The sequence below is a fragment of the Pseudophryne corroboree genome, chromosome 6 (assembly GCF_028390025.1).
Source record: "Pseudophryne corroboree isolate aPseCor3 chromosome 6, aPseCor3.hap2, whole genome shotgun sequence".
Taxonomy (NCBI): Eukaryota; Metazoa; Chordata; class Amphibia; order Anura; family Myobatrachidae; genus Pseudophryne; species Pseudophryne corroboree.
In genome coordinates, this window is record NC_086449.1 from 562,013,577 (window position 1) to 562,035,941 (window position 22,365).

Here is a 22,365-nt window from a genome sequence, read left to right on the forward strand (position 1 = left end):
GCAAAAGTGTTTGAACCCGACCAAGTAGCTGCTCGGCAAAGTTGCAGCCGCCCAAGACGAGCCCACCTTCCTAGTGGAATGGACTTTTACCGATTTCGGTAACAGCAAACCAGTCGTAGAATGAGCATGCTGAATCGTATTACAAATCCAGCGTGCAATAGTCTGCTTAGAAGCAGGAGCCCCAATCTTGTTGGAAGCATACAGGACAAACAGCGCCTCAGTTTTCCTGATACGAGCCGATCTGGCTACATAAATTTTCAAAGCTCTGACCACATCGAGAGACTTTGAATCACCCAAGGCTTCAGAAGCCACAGGAACTACAATAGGTTGGTTCATGTGAAATGAAGAAACCACCTTTGGGAGGAATTGTTGACGAGTCCTCAACTCCGCTCTATCCACATGGAAAACCAAATAGGGGCTTTTGTGAGACAAAGCCGCCAATTCCGACGCCCGCCTTGCGGACGCCAAGGCCAATAGCATGACCACTTTCCAAGTGAGAAATTTCAGCTCAACCTTTTGTTAAGGTTCAAACCAATGTGACGTAAGGAATTGTCACACCACGTTAAGGTCCCATGGTGCCACTGGGGGCACAAATGGAGGTTGGATGTGCAGCACGCCCTTCACGAAAGTCTGTACTTCTGGAAGCGAGGCCAATTCTCTTTGAAAGAAAATTGATAAGGCCGAAATCTGCAGTTTAATAGATCCCAACTGTAGGCCCGCCTCCACGCCAGCTTGCAAAAAATGGAGAAACTGACCCAGCTGAAATTCTTCCGTAGGGGCCTTCTTGGATTCGCACCAAGACACACATTTTCTCCAAATACGGTGGTAATGCTTCGCCGTTACCTCCTTTCTAGCTTCTAGTAGAGAGGGGATGACCTCTCCGGGAATACTCTTCCGAGCTAAGATTTGGCGTTCAACCGCCATGCCGTCAAACGCAACCGCGGTAAGTCTTGGAACACGCACGGCCCCTGCTGTAATAGATCCTCTCTTAGAGGAAGAGGCCAGGGACCTCCTATGAGTAATTCCTGAAGATCCGGATACCAGGCCCTCCGTGGCTAATCTGGAACAACGAGTATCGTCTGAACCCCTGTTCTTCTGATGATCCTTATCATCTTTGGGATGAGTGGAAGTGGAGGGCACACATAGACCGACTGAAACACCCACGGTGTGACCAGTGCATCCACTGCTATCGCTTTAGGGTCCCTTGACCTGGAACAATATGTCTGAAGCTTCTTGTTGAGGCGACACGCCATCATGTCTATTTGAGGATGTCCCCAACGACTCGTTCCTTCTGCAAAGACCTCTTGATGAAGACCCCACTCTCCTGGATGGAGATCGTGTCTGCTGAGGAAGTCTGCTTCCCAGTTGTCCACGCCTGGAATGAAGACAGCTGACAGAGCGCTTGCATGTTTTTCCGCCCAGCGAAGAATCCTTGTGGCCTCCGACATCGCCGCTCTGCTCCTTGTTCCGCCTTGGCGGTTTATGTGCGCCACCGCTGTTATGTTGTCCGACTGAATCAGGACGGGTAGGCCGCGAAGCAGATGTTCCGCTTGTACCAGGCCGTTGTAAATGGCCCTTAATTCCAGAATGTTTATATGTAGACAAGCTTCTTTGCTCAACCATTTTCCCTGGAAATTTTCCCCCTGTGTGACCGCTCCCCAACCTCGGAGACTCGCATCCGTGGTCACCAGGATCCAATCTTTGATCCCGAACCTGCGACCTTCTAGGAGGTGAGAACTTTGGAGCCACCACATGAGAGAAATCCTGGCCCTGGGAGATAGGCATATCTTCCGGTGCATGTGTAGATGGGACCCGGACCACTTGTCCAACAGGTCCCACTGGAAAACTCTGGCATGAAACCTGCCAAACGGGATGGCCTCGTAAGCCGCCACCATCTTCCCCAGCACTCGAGTGCATTGATGAATCGACACTCTTGCCGGTTTCAGAATTCCCTTGACCATGTTCTGGATTTCCAGAGCTTTTTCGAACGGGAGAAAAATTCTCTGTAGTTCCGTGTCCAGAATCATGCCCAAGAACGACAGCCGTGTTGTCGGAATCAACTGTGACTTTGGCAAATTTAGGAGCCAGCCATGTTGTTGCAGAACCGTCAGGGAGAGCGCAACGTTTTTCAGCAACTGCTCCTTTGATATCGCCTTTATCAGGAGATCGTCCAAGTACGGGATAATTGTGACCCCTTGCTTGCGCAGGAGCACCCTCATTTCCGCCATTACTTTGGTGAAAATCCTCAGGGCCGTGGAAATACCAAACGGCAACGTCTGAAACTGGTAATGACAATCCTAAACAGCGAACCTCAGGTACGCCTGATGAGGAGGATATATGGGGACATGCAGGTAAGCATCCTTTATGTCGACTGACACCATGAAATCCCCCCTTCCAGACTGGAGATCACTGCTCGGAGAGATTCCACCTTGAATTTTAACCTTTTTAAAAACAGATTGAGGGATTTTAAGTTCAGAATCGGTCTGACCGAGCCATCCGGCTTCGGGACCACGAACAGGCTTGAATAAAACCCTTCCCCCCGTTGTGACGGGGGTACCGCGACAATGACTTGCTGCTGACACAGCTTGTGTATTGTAGCACACACTACCTCCCTTTCCGGAAGAGAAGCTGGCAAGGCCGATTTGAAAAATCGGTGTGGGGGCACGTCTTGAAACTCCAATTTGTATCCTTGGGTCACAATTTCCAGCACCCAAGGATCTAGGCCCGAGTGAACCCAGACCTGACTGAAGAGCTGAAGACGCGCCCCCACCGGTGCTGACTCCCGCATGGGAGCCCCAGCATCATGCGGTGGACTTAGCAGAAGCCGGGGAGGACTTCTGCTCCTGGGAGCTTGCCACAGCTGGCGACCTTGTTCCCCTCCCCTTGCCTCTAGCAGCAAGGAAGGAGGACCCTCGTCCTTTCTTGAATTTATTAGACAGAAAGGACTGCATCTGATAGTGAGGCGTTTTCTTCTGCTGTATAGGGACAAAAGGCAGAAATGAAGACTTGTGTACAAAGAAAGATGTGACACTATGGTATGGTGCGCTAAAAAGTACCACTATGCAGCCAAATATGTGAATACCAAATCAGGAGGATTCCTCCAACCTCCACCAGAACATGCACAGAACAACAATAGGTATCACTTATCCGGCGCTGTGATTTGTAGATCCGTTAGTGAAATACTGGTCTAACTCCCTTCCGGAGTAATGTTAGTTATATCCGGATAATATGTGGGTAAAAAAAAAGGGTTTGTATAGTGAAGTACAGTAAAAACACCTTTTTAATTTACATATTATTACATAGAAAAAATCCTTTTTTTTACCCACATATTATCCGGATATAACTAACATTACTCCGGAAGTGAGTCAGACCAGTATTTCCCTGGCGGATCTACAAATCACAGCGCCGGATAACAAATGAAGACTTACCCGCGGTAGATGTAGAAATCAGGTCTGCGAGGCCTTCACCAAACAAAACTCCACCTTTATAGGGCAGAGCCTCCATAGCCTTTTAGGAATCGGCATCACCATTCCATTGATGAGTCCACAACGCCCTCCTAGCCGAGATTGCCATGGCATTGGCCCTTGATCCCAAGAGGCCAATATCTCTTGCAGCCTCCCTTAGATAGACTGCAGCGTCCTTGATATGACCCAGCGTCAAAAGCACGCTATCCCTATCCAGGGTGTCTATGTCAGATGACAAGTTATCTGCCCATTTTTCAATCGCGCTACTCACCCATGCTGATGCTACGGCCGGCCTAAGCAGCGTACCTGTAGTGACATAAATAGATTTCAAAGTAGTTTCCTGTTTACGATCTGCAGGATCTTTAAGGGCTGCCGTGTCAGGGGACGGTAGCGCCACCTTCTTGGACAATCGCGCTAGAGCTTTGTCCACCGTGGTAGATGACTCCCACCCTAACCTATCCTCAGAGGGAAACGGGTATGCCATAGAAATCCTCCTGGGAATCAGCCACTTTTTGTCAGGAGCTTCCCAAGCCTTTTCTAAAATAGCGTTAAGTTAATGAGAGGGAGGAAACGTTACCTCAGGTTTCTTTCCTTTAAACATACAGACCCTCGTCTTGGACAGCGGGGTCCTCAGTGATATGTAACACATCCTTTATAGCCACAATCATGTACTGAATGCTCTTAGCCAGTTTGGGATTCAACTTGGCATCATTATAGTCGACACTGGAGTCCGTATCGGTATCTGTATCTGCCATCTGGGTAAACGTACGTTTCTGTGACCCTGAAGTCCTGAGTTTGTGACAAAACATCTCCCATGGATTGTCTCCATACTTGGTTCTGAGACTCAGATTTGTCTAATCTCTTATGCAACAAAGCCACACTTGCATTTAAAACATTCCACATATCCACCCAATCAGCAGTCGGCGGTGCCGACGGAGTCACTCCCACATTCTGTTCTGCCCCCGCACCAGCCTCATCCTGAGAAGAGCATCCAGCCTCAAACATGTCGACACACGTGTACCGACACCCACAATCACACTGAGCTATAGGGGACAGACCCACAGTAAGGACCTTCAGAGAGACAGAAAGGGAGTTTGCCAGCTCACACCCAGCAGGTCTGAAAGAATTTACAAAACCCCAGACCTAGCAGCGCTTTTATAAGTAAATCAATACTACCCCAAATATGCTGTGCCCCCCGACCCCACCCCCTCTTTTGCACCCTGTTACTTGAGACATAAGTGAAGGGCCAGGACCAGCGTCTCTGCAGCTTGCTGTGAAGAGAAAATGGCGCGGATTAGAGCTGGAGGACGAAGCCCCGCCCCCTACATGGCGCGCTTGAGTCCCGCTTTTATTTATACTGGCGGGGGTCTGTATACAGTGCCTATGCACTGTATACTGTCATGCCAGTGCCCAAAATGAGGTTTAATTGCTGCCCAGGGCCCTGCACCCATATAGTGCCATTGGTGTGTGGGAACAATGGCGCGCAGCGCGACACATCAGAAGTCTTCTGCCGCCTCTGAAGTCTTCTTGCTTCTGCTACTCACTTGGCTTCTCTCTTCAGGCTCTGTGAGGGGGACGGCGGTGCGGCTCCGGGTACGAGCAGTTAGGCGCACCAAGTGATCGCACCCTCTGGAGCTAATGGGGTTCAGTAGCCTAAGAAGCAGAGCCTTTAAACTCACAGAAGTAGGTCTGCTTCTCTCCCCTCAGTCCCACGAAGCAGGGAGCCTGTTGCCAGCAGTGCTCCCTGAAAATAATAAACCTAACATAAGTCTTTTCTAGAGAAACTCTGTAGAGCTCCCCTAGTGTGTGTCCAGCCTCTCTGGGCACAGAATCTAACTGAGGACTGGAGGAGGGGCATAGAGGGAGGAGCCAGTTCACACCCATTTAAAGTCTTAAAGTGCCCATGTCTCCTGCGGATCCCGTCTATACCCCCCATGGTCCTTTTGGAGTCCCCAGCATCCCCTAGGATGAACGAGAAATCTAATATTGAGTCTTTGCGAGTGGGCTCCCTCACCAATTGCTTAAGAGATGCTCCCTGTAAGGTATTTAGAAATTTACCACTTGTAGCTGAACTTGCAAAAGACCCCTCCCAATTTAAATCAGGTAAATTAAAGTCTCCCATGATTATGACTTCTCCCTTTAAAGCCATTTTAGTGATGTCCAACAATAGGTTCCTGTCCAAATTCCGCCCCTGGCCTGATGGTCTATAGATCACCCCAATGCGAATAATGTCCTTCTCCCTGGTTTCTATGGTGACCCAAAGGGCCTCAGTTTTGTCTTCAATATTTTGTAATAAAGTAGCATTTATGCTTTTTTTCCACATACATTGCTACCCCTCCTCCTATTCCCATTCTATCCTTCCTAAATAAATTGTAACCTGGTATAGCTATGTCCCAGTCATGATTCTCATTGCACCATGACTCTGTAACTGCAACAATATCCAGGTTATCCCTTGTCATTATCGCAATTAACTCTGGAATTTTGTCTCCTAAGCTCCTAGCATTTGCACACAGCTTTAAGAATTTTGTCTTTGCATCTGTTATTAGTAGCCATGTCCAGACAGTACAAAAAAAATTACAAGTTTAAAGTGGAAATTACCTGTTTGGTGATGTTGCTCTGTGTTTGGTATTTGTTTATTGTTTTTATTAATCAGGAATCACACTCTGTCCTTTTACACCACAACTACACCTCACTAAATGTAAAGATATAGTACACCTGACCACAAATGGCCAAACGATCAAAGGAGGTAAACACCAGACAGCATGCAATAATAAACTGGTACACTGAGCAACTTCCCCGCACATGCAGTGCCAATTACAAGCAAATCATTACATCAAAAAACATACATGAGTTTGCATAAAAGAGAACTGTAGTGAGCAGATTGGGGATTTCTTTTCATAGTTTAAAAAGACAGATAACATTGGTACAGGTGGGAATTCAGATGTTTTTGGTAAGCTATAGACATAGATTTGAGTAGTTGCGGATGAAGCGGAAAGGTCTTGCAGCGTTCCTAACACAGATTTAAGTTATGGATGTTATTGTTTTAGAGAAAAAACTATGGAGCACAATGAAGAAAATTAATTTTTGGTACATGCTTCGTTTCAGATAAAAGTATAGTTCTTTAGGCTTGGAGTGTAAAATGTTGCAATATTTAAATGTAAACATTCAAATACCTGTTTACTGGTGTTGTTCAGCTGTTCATTTACAAACACTTAGTACAGGTATTATGAATAATTTACGTATGTGAAATTCAAATTGATCAGCACAGCTGTCCCTAGATTGCATCTAAAGGAATTCTTGGCAAATGAATAAAGGCTACCAGTGTGGCAAAAGTTTAGTTATTTATACAGTAGGTGAAAGTGAGTATTTTGTAAGTATGCAAACACCAGGCCAGCATGTTTTCATTGACTATGCATAGGTAAGCAAAATTTGCAAACCCAGGTATTAAGTCGCAAGCAAAAGAAGTGAGAGGCGGGCTTAGCTATGTATGTATGTATGTATGTATGTATTGTATGTGGGATCGATGATCAGGATGTGGTGAATGAATCATACAAATAATGTGTTGAGAATTAAAAAACTACTTTATTGCTGATACAGTCAAAAGTCTCAAGTGTTCATAAACTTCCTAAAGTCTTTGCGGTTCTTCTGCTGGGTGCAAATTGTTGATTAAAGTTTTTCTTTCTCCTCTCAATTTCAGTGGATTTCTGCCATCAATAACATTTCTAGACAGATCTACTTATCAGATAATCCTGAGGTATTTTAGTTATGAATGGTCACTTCATTTTATAGGAATTCATGATCGTGGCATAAGTTTATATTGTCTATCATCTTTGCCTTCTGACAGGCTGTAGCCATCAGATTAAATCAGACAGCCCAGCAGGCAGTGACTCCTATCACTAGCTTTGACAGAAGACATGAAAATGTACATCAAAGGTATTTGGAAAGAAAAGCTTGTTCCATATCCTCGGAGAGAATACTGATGAGAACTGTAGCTAAATTGCAGTTTTGATCATTGTAGAATTATACAGCTAATTTCCTGTGTGTGCATTATGTCTGTACAGTGAGAGCTTAAGGGAGACTGTACCACAAGATGACCTGGATAGCCATGTGACTGAGGATGCCATCAGTGAACCGGAATCTGAGCAGTTAATAGTCCCTGGAACCCCCATTCAGTTTGACATTGTTTTACCAGCCACTGAGTTCCAAGACCAAAACAGAGGCAACAGGTATGTCAGGTTGCAATGCTGTACATATGTGTTATGCTAAAATTCATAACTATAGGTCTGACAATTAAACTTGCCATCATGTGCTTGCCGTGGCAGCACTAGACTGAAACCTCAGTATGATTTCATGACATTTGGCATATCAGCATTTCACAGCTAATTTGTTGTTGATCTACTGTAGTCTCCTCCTGAGTGGCATCTATTATTTTCTCTTATGTGTTTTGGTGTGCAATTGCGAGAATGTTGGAGCTTGAATAAGAGCAATGAACGAACATTACATTTTTTGTTAAACTTGGCAAGAGTGGAAGTGAAATCAGAGAGCTGTTAGTGCAAGTTTTCAGGGATAATGCTACGCAGAAAACAGCAGTTAACAAGTAGGTGAAATGTTTTTCTGAGGAAAGAGAGAGTGTCACTGACGATGAGAGATGAGGATGTCCAGCAATGAACAGAACTGATGAAAATATTAACGTTTCTCTGACGTCCTAGTGGATGCTGGGACTCCGTCAGGACCATGGGGAATAGCGGCTCCGCAGGAGACAGGGCACAAAATTTAAAAGTTTGACCACTAGGTGGTGTGTACTGGCTCCTCCCCCTATGACCCTCCTCCAAGCCTCAGTTAGGTTTTTGTGCCCGTCCGAGCAGGGTGCAATCTAGGTGGCTCTCCTAAAGAGCTGCTTAGAAAAAGTTTGTTAGGTTTTTTATTTTCAGTGAGTCCTGCTGGCAACAGGCTCACTGCAACGAGGGACTTAGGGGAGAAGAAGTGAACTCACCTGCGTGCAGGATGGATTTGCTTCTTAGGCTACTGGACACTAGCTCCAGAGGGACGATCACAGGTACAGCCTGGATGGGTCACCGGAGCCGCGCCGCCGACCCCCTTGCAGATGCCGAATAGAGAAGAGGTCCAGAAACCGGCGGCAGAAGACGTCTCAGTCTTCATGAGGTAGCGCACAGCACTGCAGCTGTGCGCCATTGCTCTCCGCACACTTCACACCAGCGGTCACTGAGGGTGCAGGGCGCTGGGGGGGGCGCCCTGGGCAGCAATGTAATATACCTATTCTGGCTAAAATATATCACATATAGCCCCTGGGGCTATATGGATGTATTTAACCCCTGCCAGGTTCCAAAAAAAACGGGAGAAGAAGCCCGCCGAAAAGGGGGCGGGGCCTATTCTCCTCAGCACACAGCGCCATTTTCCTGCCCAGCTCCGCTGCGAGGAAGGCTCCCAGGACTCTCCCCTGCACTGCACTACAGAAACAGGGTAAAAACAGAGAGGGGGGGCACTTATTGGCGATATTTATAATATTTGAGCTGCTATAAAGGGAACACACTTATTAAGGTTGTCCCTATATATATTTATAGCGCTTGGGTGTGTGCTGGCAAACTCTCCCTCTGTCTCCCCAAAGGGCTAGTGGGGTCCTGTCTTCTATCAGAGCATTCCCTGTGTGTCTGCTGTGTGTCGGTACGTGTGTGTCGACATGTATGAGGACGATGTTGGCGTGGAGGCGGAGCAATTGCCTGTAATGGTGATGTCACCCCCTAGGGAGTCGACACCAGAATGGATGGCTTTGTTTATGGAATTACGGGATAGTGTCAGCACGCTACAAAAGTCGGTTGACGACATGAGACAGCCGGCAAACCAGTTAGTACCTGTCCAGGCGTCTCAGACACCGTCAGGGGCTGTAAAACGCCCTTTACCTCAGTCGGTCGACACAGACCCAGACACTGACACTGAATCCAGTGTTGACGGTGAAGAAACAAACGTATTTTCCAGTAGGGCCACACGTTATATGATCACGGCAATGAAGGAGGCTTTGCATATCTCTGATACTGCAAGTACCACAAAAAGGGGTATTATGTGGGGTGTGAAAAAACTACCGATAGTTTTTCCTGAATCAGAGGAACTGAATGAAGTGTGTGATGAAGCGTGGGTTACCCCAGATAGAAAACTGCTAATTTCAAAGAAGTTATTGGCATTATACCCTTTCCCGCCAGAGGTTAGGGCGCGCTGGGAAACACCTCCTAGGGTGGATAAGGCGCTCACACGCTTATCAAAGCAAGTGGCGTTACCGTCTCCTGATACGGCCGCCCTCAAGGATCCAGCTGATAGGAGGCTGGAGAATACATTAAAAAGTATATACACACATACGGGTGTTATACTGAGACCAGCAATCGCCTCAGCCTGGATGTGCAGTGCTGGCGTGGCTTGGTCGGAGTCACTGTCTGAAAATATTGATACCCTGGATAGGGACAGTATTTTACTGACTATAGAGCAGTTAAAGGATGCATTTCTTTATATGCGAGATGCACAGAGAGATATTTGCACTCTGGCATCAAGAGTAAGTGCGATGTCCATATCTGCCAGAAGAAGTTTATGGACGCGCCAGTGGTCAGGTGATGCGGATTCCAAACGACATATGGAAGTATTGCCGTTTAAGGGGGAGGAATTATTTGGGGTCGGTCTATCGGATCTGGTGGCCACGGCAACGGCCGGAAAATCTACCTTTTTACCCCAGGTCACCTCCCAGCAGAAAAAGCCGCAGACTTTTCAGCCGCAGTCCTTTCGTTCCTATAAGAACAAACGAGCAAAAGGACATTCCTATTTGCCCCGAGGCAAAGGAAAGGGTAAGAGACTGCAACAAGCAGCTCCTTCCCAGGAGCAGAAGCCCTCCCCGGCTTCTACAAAGGCGTCAGCATGACGCTGGGACCTTACAAGCAGACTCAGGGGCGGTGGGGGGTCGCCTCAAACATTTCAGCGCACAGTGGGCTCACTCGCATGTGGACCCCTGGATCCTGCAGGCAGTATCTCAGGGTTACAGGTTGGAATTCGAGAAGTCCCCTCCTCGCCGTTTCCTAAAGTCTGCTTTGCCAACGTCTCCCTCCGACAGGACGACGGTATTGGAGGCCATTCACAAGCTGTATTCTCAGCAGGTGATAGTCAAGGTACCCCTCCTACAACAGGGACAGGGGTATTACTCCACGCTATTTGTGGTACCGAAGCCGGACGGCTCGGTAAGACCGATTCTAAATCTAAAATCTCTGAACCTGTACATACAAAAATTCAAGTTCAAGATGGAGTCACTCAGAGCAGTGATAGCGAATCTGGAAGAGATCCTTCTTCGAAGAGAAGGCGTCTTAATTATCCCTTACTTGGACGATCTCCTGATAAGGGCAAGATCCAGAGAACAGCTGGAGGTCGGAGTAGCACTAACCCAAGTAGTGCTCCAACAACACGGGTGGATTCTGAATTTTCCAAAATCCCAACTGATCCCGACGACACGTCTGTTGTTCCTAGGGATGATTTCTGGACACTGTTCAGAAAAAGGTATTTCTTCCGGAGGAGAAAGCCAGGGAGTTATCCGATCTAGTCAGGAACCTCCTAAAACCAGGAAAAGTATCTGTGCATCAATGCACAAGAGTCCTGGGAAAAATGGTAGCTTCTTACAAAGCGATTCCATTCGGCAGATTCCATGCACGAACTTTTCAGTGGGATCTGCTGGACAAATGGTCCGGATCGCATCTGCAGATGCATCAGCGGATAAAATTGTCCACAAGGACAAGAGTGTCTCTGCTATGGTGGTTGCAGAGTGCTCATCTGTTAGAGGGCCGCAGATTCGGCATACAGAACTGGGTCCTAGTGACCACGGATGCCAGCCTGAGAGGCTGGGGAGCGGTCACACAGGGAAGAAACTTCCAGGGCGTGTGGTCAAGCCTGGAGACGTCTCTTCACATAAATATACTGGAGCTAAGAGCAATCTACAATGCTCTAAGCCTGGCAAAACCTCTGCTTCAGGGTCAGCCGGTGTTGATTCAGTCGGACAACATCACGGCAGTCGCCCACGTAAACAGACAGGGCGGCACAAGAAGCAGGAGGGCAATGGCAGAAGCTGCATGGATTCTCCGCTGGGCAGAAAATCATGTGTTAGCACTGTCAGCAGTGTTCATCCCGGGAGTGGACAACTGGGAAGCAGACTTCCTCAGCAGACACGATCTGCACCCGGGAGAGTGGGGACTTCATCCAGAAGTCTTCCACATGATTGTGGTCCATTGGGAAAGACCAATGGTGGACATGATGGCGTCCCGCCTCAACAAAAAACTGGACAGGTATTGCGCCAGGTCAAGAGACCCTCAGGCAATAGCTGTAGACGCTCTGGTAACACCATGGGTGTACCAGTCAGTGTATGTGTTTCCTCCTCTGCCTCTCATACCAAAAGTACTGAGAATTATACGGCAAAGGGGAGTAAGAACGATACTCGTGGCTCCGGATTGGCCAAGAAGAACTTGGTACCCGGAACTTCAGGAGATGCTCACGGAGGATCCGTGGCCTCTACCTCTAAGACGGGACCTGCTTCAGCAGGGACCGTGTCTATTCCAAGACTTACCGCGGCTGCGTTTGACGGCATGGCGGTTGAACGCCGAATCCTAAGGGAAAAAGGCATTCCGGAAGAGGTCATCCCTACCCTGGTAAAAGCCAGGAAGGAGGTGACTGCACAACATTATCACCGCATTTGGAGAAAATATGTTGCGTGGTGTGAGGCCAGGAAGGCCCCGACGGAGGAATTTCAACTGGGTCGATTCCTACATTTCCTGCAAACAGGATTGTCTATGGGCCTCAAATTAGGGTCCATTAAGGTTCAAATTTCGGCCCTGTCGATTTTCTTCCAGAAAGAATTGGCTTCAGTTCCCGAAGTCCAGACTTTTGTAAAAGGAGTACTACATATACAGCCCCCGGTTGTGCCCCCAGTGGCACCGTGGGATCTTAATGTAGTTTTGGATTTTCTCAAATCCCATTGGTTTGAGCCACTCAAATCGGTGGATTTGAAATATCTTACATGGAAAGTAACCATGCTACTGGCCCTGGCTTCAGCCAGGAGAGTGTCAGAATTGGCGGCTTTATCGTATAAAAGCCCATATCTGATTTTCCATTCGGACAGGGCAGAACTGCGGACGCGTCCTCACTTTCTGCCTAAGGTGGTTTCAGCGTTTCACCTGAACCAGCCTATTGTGGTGCCTGCGGCTACTAGCGATTTGGAGGATTCCAAGTTGCTGGACGTTGTCAGAGCATTGAAAATATATATTTCAAGGACGGCTGGAGTCAGAAAATCTGACTCGCTGTTTATACTGTATGCACCCAACAAGCTGGGTGCTCCTGCTTCTAAGCAGACGATTGCTCGTTGGATTTGTAGCACAATTCAACTTGCACATTCTGTGGCAGGCCTGCCACAGCCTAAATCTGTCAAGGCCCATTCCACAAGGAAGGTGGGCTCATCTTGGGCGGCTGCCCGAGGGGTCTCGGCATTACAACTCTGCCGAGCAGCTACGTGGTCAGGGGAGAACACGTTTGTAAAATTCTACAAATTTGATACCCTGGCTAAGGAGGACCTGGAGTTCTCTCATTCGGTGCTGCAGAGTCATCCGCACTCTCCCGCCCGTTTGGGAGTTTTGGTATAATCCCCATGGTCCTGACGGAGTCCCAGCATCCACTAGGACGTCAGAGAAAATAAGATTTTACTTACCGATAAATCTATTTCTCGTAGTCCGTAGTGGATGCTGGGCGCCCATCCCAAGTGCGGATTGTCTGCAATACTTGTACATAGTTATTGTTACAAAAAAATCAGGTTGTTATTGTTGTGAGCCGTCTGTTCAGAGGCTCCTACGTTTGTCATACTGTTAACTGGGTTCAGATCACAAGTTGTACGGTGTGATTGGTGTGGCTGGTATGAGTCTTACCCGGGATTCAAAATCCTTCCTTATTGTGTACGCTCGTCCGGGCACAGTATCCTAACTGAGGCTTGGAGGAGGGTCATAGGGGGAGGAGCCAGTACACACCACCTAGTGGTCAAACTTTTAAATGTTGTGCCCTGTCTCCTGCGGAGCCGCTATTCCCCATGGTCCTGACGGAGTCCCAGCATCCACTACGGACTACGAGAAATAGATTTATCGGTAAGTAAAATCTTATTTTTGTCAAATTGTGCGTGAAAATGAAAATCATTGGCTGACTGTTAGGAGCATAGCAGAGCAAGTGAACATCGACAGAGAAACAGTTAAGAAAACTTTAACTGAGGATCTTGAAAAAGTTAACCGGAAATGACCCAAACTTATTGCCAACAACTCATGCATCACGACAGTGCACCTGCTCACACTGCATGGTCTGTAAAGGCGTTTTTAGCTAGTAAACAAATAACTGTGTTGGAAGATCCTCCCTATTCACCAGATCCAGCACCCAGTGACTTGTTTCTGTTCCTGAAGATAAATGAAATATTAAAAGGAAGGCATTTTGGTGACATTAGGCGTAATATGATGGCAGCTCTGTATGCCATTTCACAAAACCAGTTCCAAAATTGTTTTGAAGGATGGACTAGGCACTGGCATTGGTGCATAGCTTCCCAAAGGAAGTACTTTGAAGGCGACCACAGTGATATTCAGCAACGAGGTATGTAGCACTTCTACCGCGATGAGTTTGCAAACGTAATTGTCAGACCTCGTAGCTTACTATTAATCTGCTTCATTGTTAGCAGAAGTGGTTAAACATTGTCATTATTATTATTAGTTAACTTTTATTTTTTGGGCATTACAAAGTTTCTGAAGTGCCAAAATAAAATACAGTATACTGTATGACTAACAATATGCAATATATGCTACAAGCCCTAGTTGTTCATTGTTACTTTCAGGCGTACAAATCCATTTGGGGAATCTGAAGATAAATTTGAAAAGTCTACTGAAGAAGGTAATGCAAGACTATAATAATATTGGTGTATTGTGAATAAGGAGCTGAGCATTTGTTGCGCAAATATTGAGAGCTTTTCTTATCTGGGCACAAGTGAAAAGCGCTTTTAAAATAAAATCGGTTATAAGCAGGTAACATCCTTTTGCCTTCTGAAATATTTAGGCCGTGTTGAAAATTTCAGAATTTTGTTCTTAGTTCTCCAGTTTTAAAATATGACCTCCAGGTTTAACTGCAATTTTCCTTTAAAAGTGTACGCATACTCATTTTTAGGTAGCAGTACATCCCCAGAATCACCAACCCTTGTCTTACATAGCTGCAGCAACCACCTAAATCACCATTTTTTATATTTTTTTGGTCTTATGGGCAGAATGATTGATGCCGACAGATAAAAATCCAGTGTTTGTAAATGGGGGTTGTTCAATCAAAGCAGAAGTCAATAGTATTGCTACAGTGATTATTGAACATTTACTAAGTGCCAGTTTTGCAGGGATATAGAAACTGATGGGATCCACTGGGGACTAACAGTGTTTTCTAAACTGAAAATACAGCATTTACTAAAGGTCGGGTTGATCTATGCAGAATATGACTTCAATCTCTCTTGTTTCTAAATCCTATCCTTTTGCACAACCAGCAAAAAATCTACCGCCAACCAGCCGTAGAACCCAGGCAAGACTTCAGCAGCCCAAGTGTAAATGGGCACCCCCACCCAGTAGCTACTTGGGGAGGAGGCTTTACTAAGGGAGAAACTACTGCAGCTAACCATAAATGAAAGGGTTAATAACAAACAGGGTAAACCTTATTACTCCAAAATTACTGCTATCACATCTACTAATGTTTTATATCAACTACACTCCAATAAAGAAAAATGCGTCTCTCTCTGACACCCCAGAAATCTCCCCTCCCTCCCCTATATTTCAGGTTTGCATTTGCAGCAGGTATTTGTAGTCCGTTTCTTAGGATCAATGGCCGTAAAATCAGACCATACAAACCAGGTCATCTTCGAAGCCATGAGACAAGTCCTGGCTGCACGAGCCATCCATAATATTTTTCGCATGACAGAATCTCACTTGATGGTAACAAGTAAAAGCCTAAGGTACAGTTCTTTCAGTTTATGCTATACTTTTTTTCAATAAATGTTACCAGCTAAACCGCTACAGTATATACACATTCAGATGTGAACATATTTGTTGTAACCTTACTTGTATACCTGCATGCCTTTTCTATGTCCTTGAATAAAGCAAAGAAACTGTAAAAAAAAAAAAAAAATTATTCCTTATTATATCCTAGATATGTTAAAATGGCCTGGAGAGATTTGTTGGTACCCCTTAGAAAATATAATAATCAATTACGGTGGGAAGTAATGGAGTCTGGTCACTGGAGGTGTGGGTTGCCAGCTAATGACAATTTTTAAAGGGGCAATCACTCACAAGGGGGTAAATGTACTAAGGTGGGAGATTTTTAGAACTGGTGATGTTGCCCATGGCAACCAATCAGATTCTACTTACCATTTATCTAGCTGCTTCTAGCAGATAATAGATATAATCTGGTTGCTATGGGCAACATCACCAGTTCTAAAAATCTACCCCAAGGTATGGTTTTGCCTTGTAATTGATTGCCCCTTTAAAAAAACATCCGAGATTAGCCAGCATCCCGCACCTCCAACGATCTTGGCCTCCATTACATCCCGCCGCCAAAGTACAGTATAATAATATTTCAAACTAATTGCATTATTTCATTAGTGTCACAATAAAATATCAAGACCATCAAGGCATTTTGGAGGATGTTTTTTAAAGGAGCAATCTCTTACTTACAAGGTATGTTTTTGCCTTGTAAGTGATTGCCCCTTTAAAAAAAAAAACTCTGAGATTAGCTGGCATCCCACACCTCTAGCGATCTCAGACTCCACTACATAATGACCCAAAACACACAGAAAAAAAAGCACCCAAAAATGGAAAAGGACAAAACGTTGTAGTATTCTGAAGTGGCATTCTGAACCATAACCTGTATCCTACTGAACATCCATGGAAACAGCCGAAACATGCAGTCTGGAGAAGGCACCCATCAAACCCCAGACTGCTGGAGCAGTTTGCTAGGAAAGAGTTGGCCAATCTACCTGTTGTCAGGTGTAGAAGTCTCATGGAGAGCTACAGAAATCTCTTGATTGCAGTGCCTGTCTCTACAGGTTGTGCAACAAAATATTAGATTAAGGATCCCATCATTTTTTGTCCATTCCACTTTGATTTGGTTTCTTATTTAAAATATTCTATTGAATCAAGTGCAGTGTCAGATTTCTTTTAAATATGGAATAAACAATAATATATGGCAATTCCTTTTTTGTCAGTGTGACAACGCGGCCGGCCAATTCCACAAATACGCCAATTTGAGAACTGCCACATGCGACGTACGGGGTCACTTTTGACACACGGGATTACTTAAATACTTTCATCTGCCACCAGCAAAGACTTTTCAACGTATTACGGACGTTGCATGCGTCTTTAGCTTTACCTGTCACACACACACTGCAATTCTTAGAAAAATAGGTAAGCGTGAACCACACAAGCGTTGAGTTCATAAGAACAACAGAAATCAGAACTAAAATTAGGATTTTAATTTCAAGAATACTTCAGAGCTTTGGTTACAAAAAGGTTACAAAGATTATTAAGTATATTTTAAAAACACACACAGAATACAGCAATCTCAATAAATGAAAAGGAAATAAAACTTACAGAAGCCTTAATTCACTTATACAAACGAATATTGGATACTTCTGCCGTGGGGGACTTCACAGAAACTCAGGTTACCTCCAGCATACTAGCTGTATCCCCAAGAGATCACAACCTCTATTTTCATGAGTGGGACAGATATAGTCTCCAGCTTCATCAGGCCCCCTCCCTTGGGATTTTTAACCACTTTCCTGCTGGACAAAACACCTACACCAGGTTTTACATACTTGGTGCTTGGCAACAGCCAAGGGGGGAGCTGAGGGGTGTACTGTATGAATCTCTTTCAAAGAGAGTAAGGTTTATGACATTAGCCAGGAAACAGGATCCCTGGTCTGTTTACAGCCCCTCTGTTGACCCAACAAACAAATTGACCTTATCAGTATTTATAACCTCTGGTCTGGTCCTTGCACATGTCATCTCAAACTAATGGTCTGCAGATCTCTCCCAGCCTGGCATACTGGGGTCAAATGCAGGATATTGCCTGTCAGCCATGTTGTCACATCTCGGCTGAAAAAAATACAAAATTATATATATATATATATATATATATATATATATATATATATATATATATATAGCAGGTATGGACCGGCACTCCTCCTGATGGCTAAACGTGACTCTGGTGCCTCCTGATAGCAATTGTGCAGTATCCCAATAGAAGACAGCGGCACTCAAGGCTTTACAAAAATGAAAAACTGTATTCAAAAGTGAATAAACAAGCCGACGTTTCGGGGCTTACCTTACACCTTGACAAAGGGGCGGGTAAGCCCCGAAACATCGGCTTGTTTATTCACTTTTGAATACAGTTTTTCATTTTTGTAAAGCCTTGAGTGCCGCTGTCTTCTATTGGGATACTATATATATATATATATATATATATATATATATATATATATATATATCTATCCTGAAGACGATTAATAAAATCGAAACGTTGATATCTACGGGTGCCGTCCTGTGTATTCTGTGAACAAGTCCCGTGAGTGCCGCCTATCATCAGCCGTTTATTGTTTGGTGTGCATACACCTAGGAGGGCACCAGGGCCAGGTGACTTTGTTTGTTTGGGAGTGCCGACCATCACCACATGTGTGTATATGTATGTATGTATGTATATATATATATATATATATATATATATATATATATATACAGTCACTTGAAAACATTATTGGTGATTATTCCTGCAGGTAATCACCACACCTTAGATCACATATAATTTGTGATCCTCCTTTCTGTATTCAAACGTGACAGTCAGTTTCAAGTTATTTCAGAGAAAAATATGGGTTCCTTTTTTTGAGGAGGGGTACCAACAAAATTGTCCAGGTCTGTAGGCATGTTTATCAACTATGGTAACCCAGCAGAAGCAAATATTATAGAAATAAAACTTACTTTGTACAGAATATATCTGTAGACGCATTGTTAATGGGAACATATACAAAACTAAAACATAACAAACTACAGATATCGCACAGAGAGGAAAGTAATACCCCTTTCAGACTAGCATAAATTTCCTGAGTTATTGAACTCAGGATTTTGCTTAGTCTGGAAGGGTCCTGAAGAAATATCCCGGGTTGAGCGTCCCGCCATTTCATTCCAGGTCGCAACCTGGGTTGAAGCTGGAATCGACTCAGGATGCGGTGCAGTATGAACAGTAAGCTGGGTCAAGGCGACCCAGCACCCATTCTCTGCAAAGGAGGAGGTGGCACTTGGAGATGATCATCTCCAAGCGCCATATTCTGTAGCGTCGGCAGTGACGTCACCAACCTGGGTCGGGCCGCAAGTCTGGAAGGGGTCTCAAGCCAGCACCAGTGTACAAATTCCCAGGTGGGACACGGCTCTGCGAATCTGAAAGGGGGAATTTATGCTGCAAGTAGGAACACTGCTATTTTTGCTAGGAATTGACATTTTAGAGATGTACATATATTTTATACTGATGTTATAGGAGAGTACACATTTTTAGCTGTCAAAAGGGGTCTGGTACTGGTAAGGAAATGGGGTTCACTTATGTGTATCTAAAGCATTGTCTGATTTGTCCTAGTTGTCTAATTAGGAATAGTGTGATGTTTGTGTCACTGTCCTGGTTTCCCAAAGAAGGAATTCTTGATTCAATGATTAAACCAACAGCTTGGTAATTCCATTTTCTCTAACGTCCTAAGTGGATGCTGGGGACTCCGTCAGGACCATGGGGATTAGCGGCTCCGCAGGAGACAGGGCACAAAACTAAAGCTTTAGGATCAGGTGGTGTGTACTGGCTCCTCCCCCTATGACCCTCCTCCAAGCCTCAGTTAGGTTTTTGTGCCCGTCCGAGCAGGGTGCAATCTAGGTGGCTCTCTTAAGGAGCTGCTTAGAAAAAGTTTTTAGGTTTATTATTTTCAGTGAGTCCTGCTGGCAACAGGCTCACTGCATCGAGGGACTTAGGGGAGAGAAGTTCAACTCACCTGCGTGCAGGATGGATTGGCTTCTTAGGCTACTGGACACCATTAGCTCCAGAGGGAGTCGGAACACAGGTCTCACCCTGGGGTTCGTCCCGGAGCCGCGCCGCCGACCCCCCTTGCAGATGCTGAAGATTGAAGGTCCAGAAACCGGCGGCAGAAGGCTCTTCAGTCTTCTTGAAGGTAGCGCACAGCAGTGCAGCTGTGCGCCATTGTTTGTCACACACTTCTCACCAACGGTCACGGAGGGTGCAGGGCGCTGCTGGGGGCGCCCTGGGCAGCAATGTAAATACCTTTTATGGCTAAAAAATACATCACATATAGCCCTTGAGGCTATATGGATGTATTTAACCCCTGCCAGATATTACAAACTACGGGAGAAAAGCCCGCCGGAATAGGGGGCGGGGCTTATTCTCCTCAGCACACAGCGCCATTTTCCTGCTCAGCTCCGCTGTGAGGAAGGCTCCCAGGACTCTCCCCTGCACTGCACTACAGAAACAGGGTAAAACAGAGAGGGGGGGCACTTTTTATGGCGATATTTTATATATTTAAGCTGCTATAAGGATACAACACTTATATAAGGTTGTTCCCATATATATTATAGCGCTTGGGTGTGTGCTGGCAAACTCTCCCTCTGTCTCCCCAAAGGGCTAGTGGGGTCCTGTCTTCGATAAGAGCATTCCCTGTGTGTCTGGTGTGTGTCATGTATGAGGACGATGTTGGTGTGGAGGCAGAGCAATTGCCGGTAATGGTGATGTCACCCCCCAGGGAGTCGACACCGGAATGGATGGCTTTGTTTATGGAATTACGTGATAATGTCAGCACATTACAAAAATCAGTTGACGACATGAGACGGCCGGAAAACCAGTTGGTACCTGCCCAGGCGTTTCAGACACCGTCAGGGGCTGTAAAACGCCCTTTACCTCAGTCGGTCGACACAGACCCAGACACGGACACTGAATCTAGTGTCGACGGTGAAGAAACAAACGTATTTTCAAGTAGAGCCACACGTTATATGATCACGGCAATGAAGGAGGCTTTGCATATCTCTGATACTGCAAGTACCACAAAAAGGGGTATTATGTGGGGGGTGAAAAAACTACCTGTAGTTTTTCCTGAATCAGAGGAATTGAATGATGTATGTGATGAAGCGTGGGTTAACCCAAATAGAAAAGTGCTAATTTCAAAAAAGTTATTGGCATTATACCCTTTCCCGCCAGAGGTTAGGGCGCGCTGGGAAACACCCCCTAGGGTGGATAAGGCGCTCACACGCTTATCAAAACAAGTGGCGTTACCGTCTCCTGATACGGCCGCACTCAAGGATCCAGCTGATAGGAGGCTGGAAACTACCCTAAAGAGTATATACACACATACTGGTGTTATACTGCGACCAGCCATCGCCTCAGCCTGGATGTGCAGTGCTGGGGTGGTCTGGTCGGATTCCCTGACTGAAAATATTGATACCCTGGATAGGGACAGTATTTTATTGACTATAGAGCAATTAAAGGATGCTTTTCTTTATATGCGAGATGCTCAGAGGGATATTTGCACTCTGGCATCGAGAGTAAGTGCGATGTCCATATCTGCCAGAAGAAGTTTATGGACGCGACAGTGGTCCGGTGATGCGGATTCCAAACGACATATGGAAGTATTGCCGTATAAAGGGGAAGAATTATTTGGCGTAGGTCTATCGGATCTGGTGGCCACGGCAACTGCCGGAAAATCCACCTTTTTACCTCAGACCCCCTCCCAACAGAAAAAGACACCGTCTTTTCAGCCACAGTCCTTTCGGTCCTATAAGAACAAGAGGGCAAAAGGACAGTCATATCTGCCCGGGGCAGAGGAAAGGGTAAGAGAGGGCAGCAAGCAGCCCCTGCCCAGGAACAGAAGCCCTCCCAGGGTTCTGAAAAGCCCTCAGCATGACGCTGGGGCTGTACAAGCGGACTCAGGAGCGGTGGGGGGTCGACTCAGGAATTTCAGCGCACAGTGGGCTTGCTCACAGGTGGACCCTTGGATCCTGCAGGTAGTATCTCAGGGTTACAGGTTGGAATTCGAGAAGTCTCCCCCTCGCCGGTTCCTAAAGTCTGCTTTGCCAACGTCTCCCTCAGACAGGGCGACGGTATTGGAAGCCATTCACAAGCTGTTTTCTCAGCAGGTGATAGTCAAGGTACCCCTCCTACAACAGGGAAAGGGGTATTACTCCACGCTATTTGTGGTACCGAAGCCGGACGGCTCGGTAAGACCTATTCTAAATCTGAAATCTTTGAACCTGTACATACAAAAATTCAAGTTCAAGATGGAATCACTCAGAGCAGTGATAGCGAATCTGGAAGAAGGGGACTTTATGGTGTCCCTGGACATAAAGGATGCTTACCTGCATGTCCCAATTTGCCCTTCACATCAAGGGTACCTCAGGTTCGTGGTGCAAAACTGTCATTATCAGTTTCAGACGCTGCCGTTTGGATTGTCCACGGCACCTCGGGTCTTTACCAAGATAATGGCCGAAATGATGATTCTTCTGCGAAGAAGAGGCGTATTAATTATCCCTTACTTGGACGATCTCCTGATAAGGGCAAGGTCCAGAGAACAGCTGGAGGACGGAGTAGCACTAAACCAAGTAGTGCTGCAACAACACGGGTGGATTCTGAATTTTCCAAAATCTCAGTTGACCCCGACAACACGTCTGCTGTTCCTGGGAATGATTCTGGACACGGTTCAGAAAAAGGTGTTTCTTCCGGAGGAGAAAGCCAAGGAGTTATCCGAACTTGTCAGGAACCTCCTAAAACCAGGAAAAGTGTC

At 45.9% G+C, this 22,365-nt stretch overlaps 1 protein-coding gene across 2 annotated transcripts in view; it reads left to right on the forward strand.

The window, feature by feature from the left end:
• APPL2 (adaptor protein, phosphotyrosine interacting with PH domain and leucine zipper 2) overlaps positions 1-22,365 on the forward strand; it is a 246,845-nt gene that overhangs the window by 195,880 nt on the left and 28,600 nt on the right. For both annotated transcript variants that reach the window (XM_063927758.1, XM_063927759.1), the window contains 5 exons: positions 7,162-7,218; positions 7,309-7,397; positions 7,526-7,690; positions 14,356-14,411; positions 15,330-15,504. In XM_063927758.1, coding sequence (XP_063783828.1) covers positions 7,162-7,218; positions 7,309-7,397; positions 7,526-7,690; positions 14,356-14,411; positions 15,330-15,504 — 542 coding nt within the window. The remainder of the gene's footprint in view (positions 1-7,161; positions 7,219-7,308; positions 7,398-7,525; positions 7,691-14,355; positions 14,412-15,329; positions 15,505-22,365) is intronic.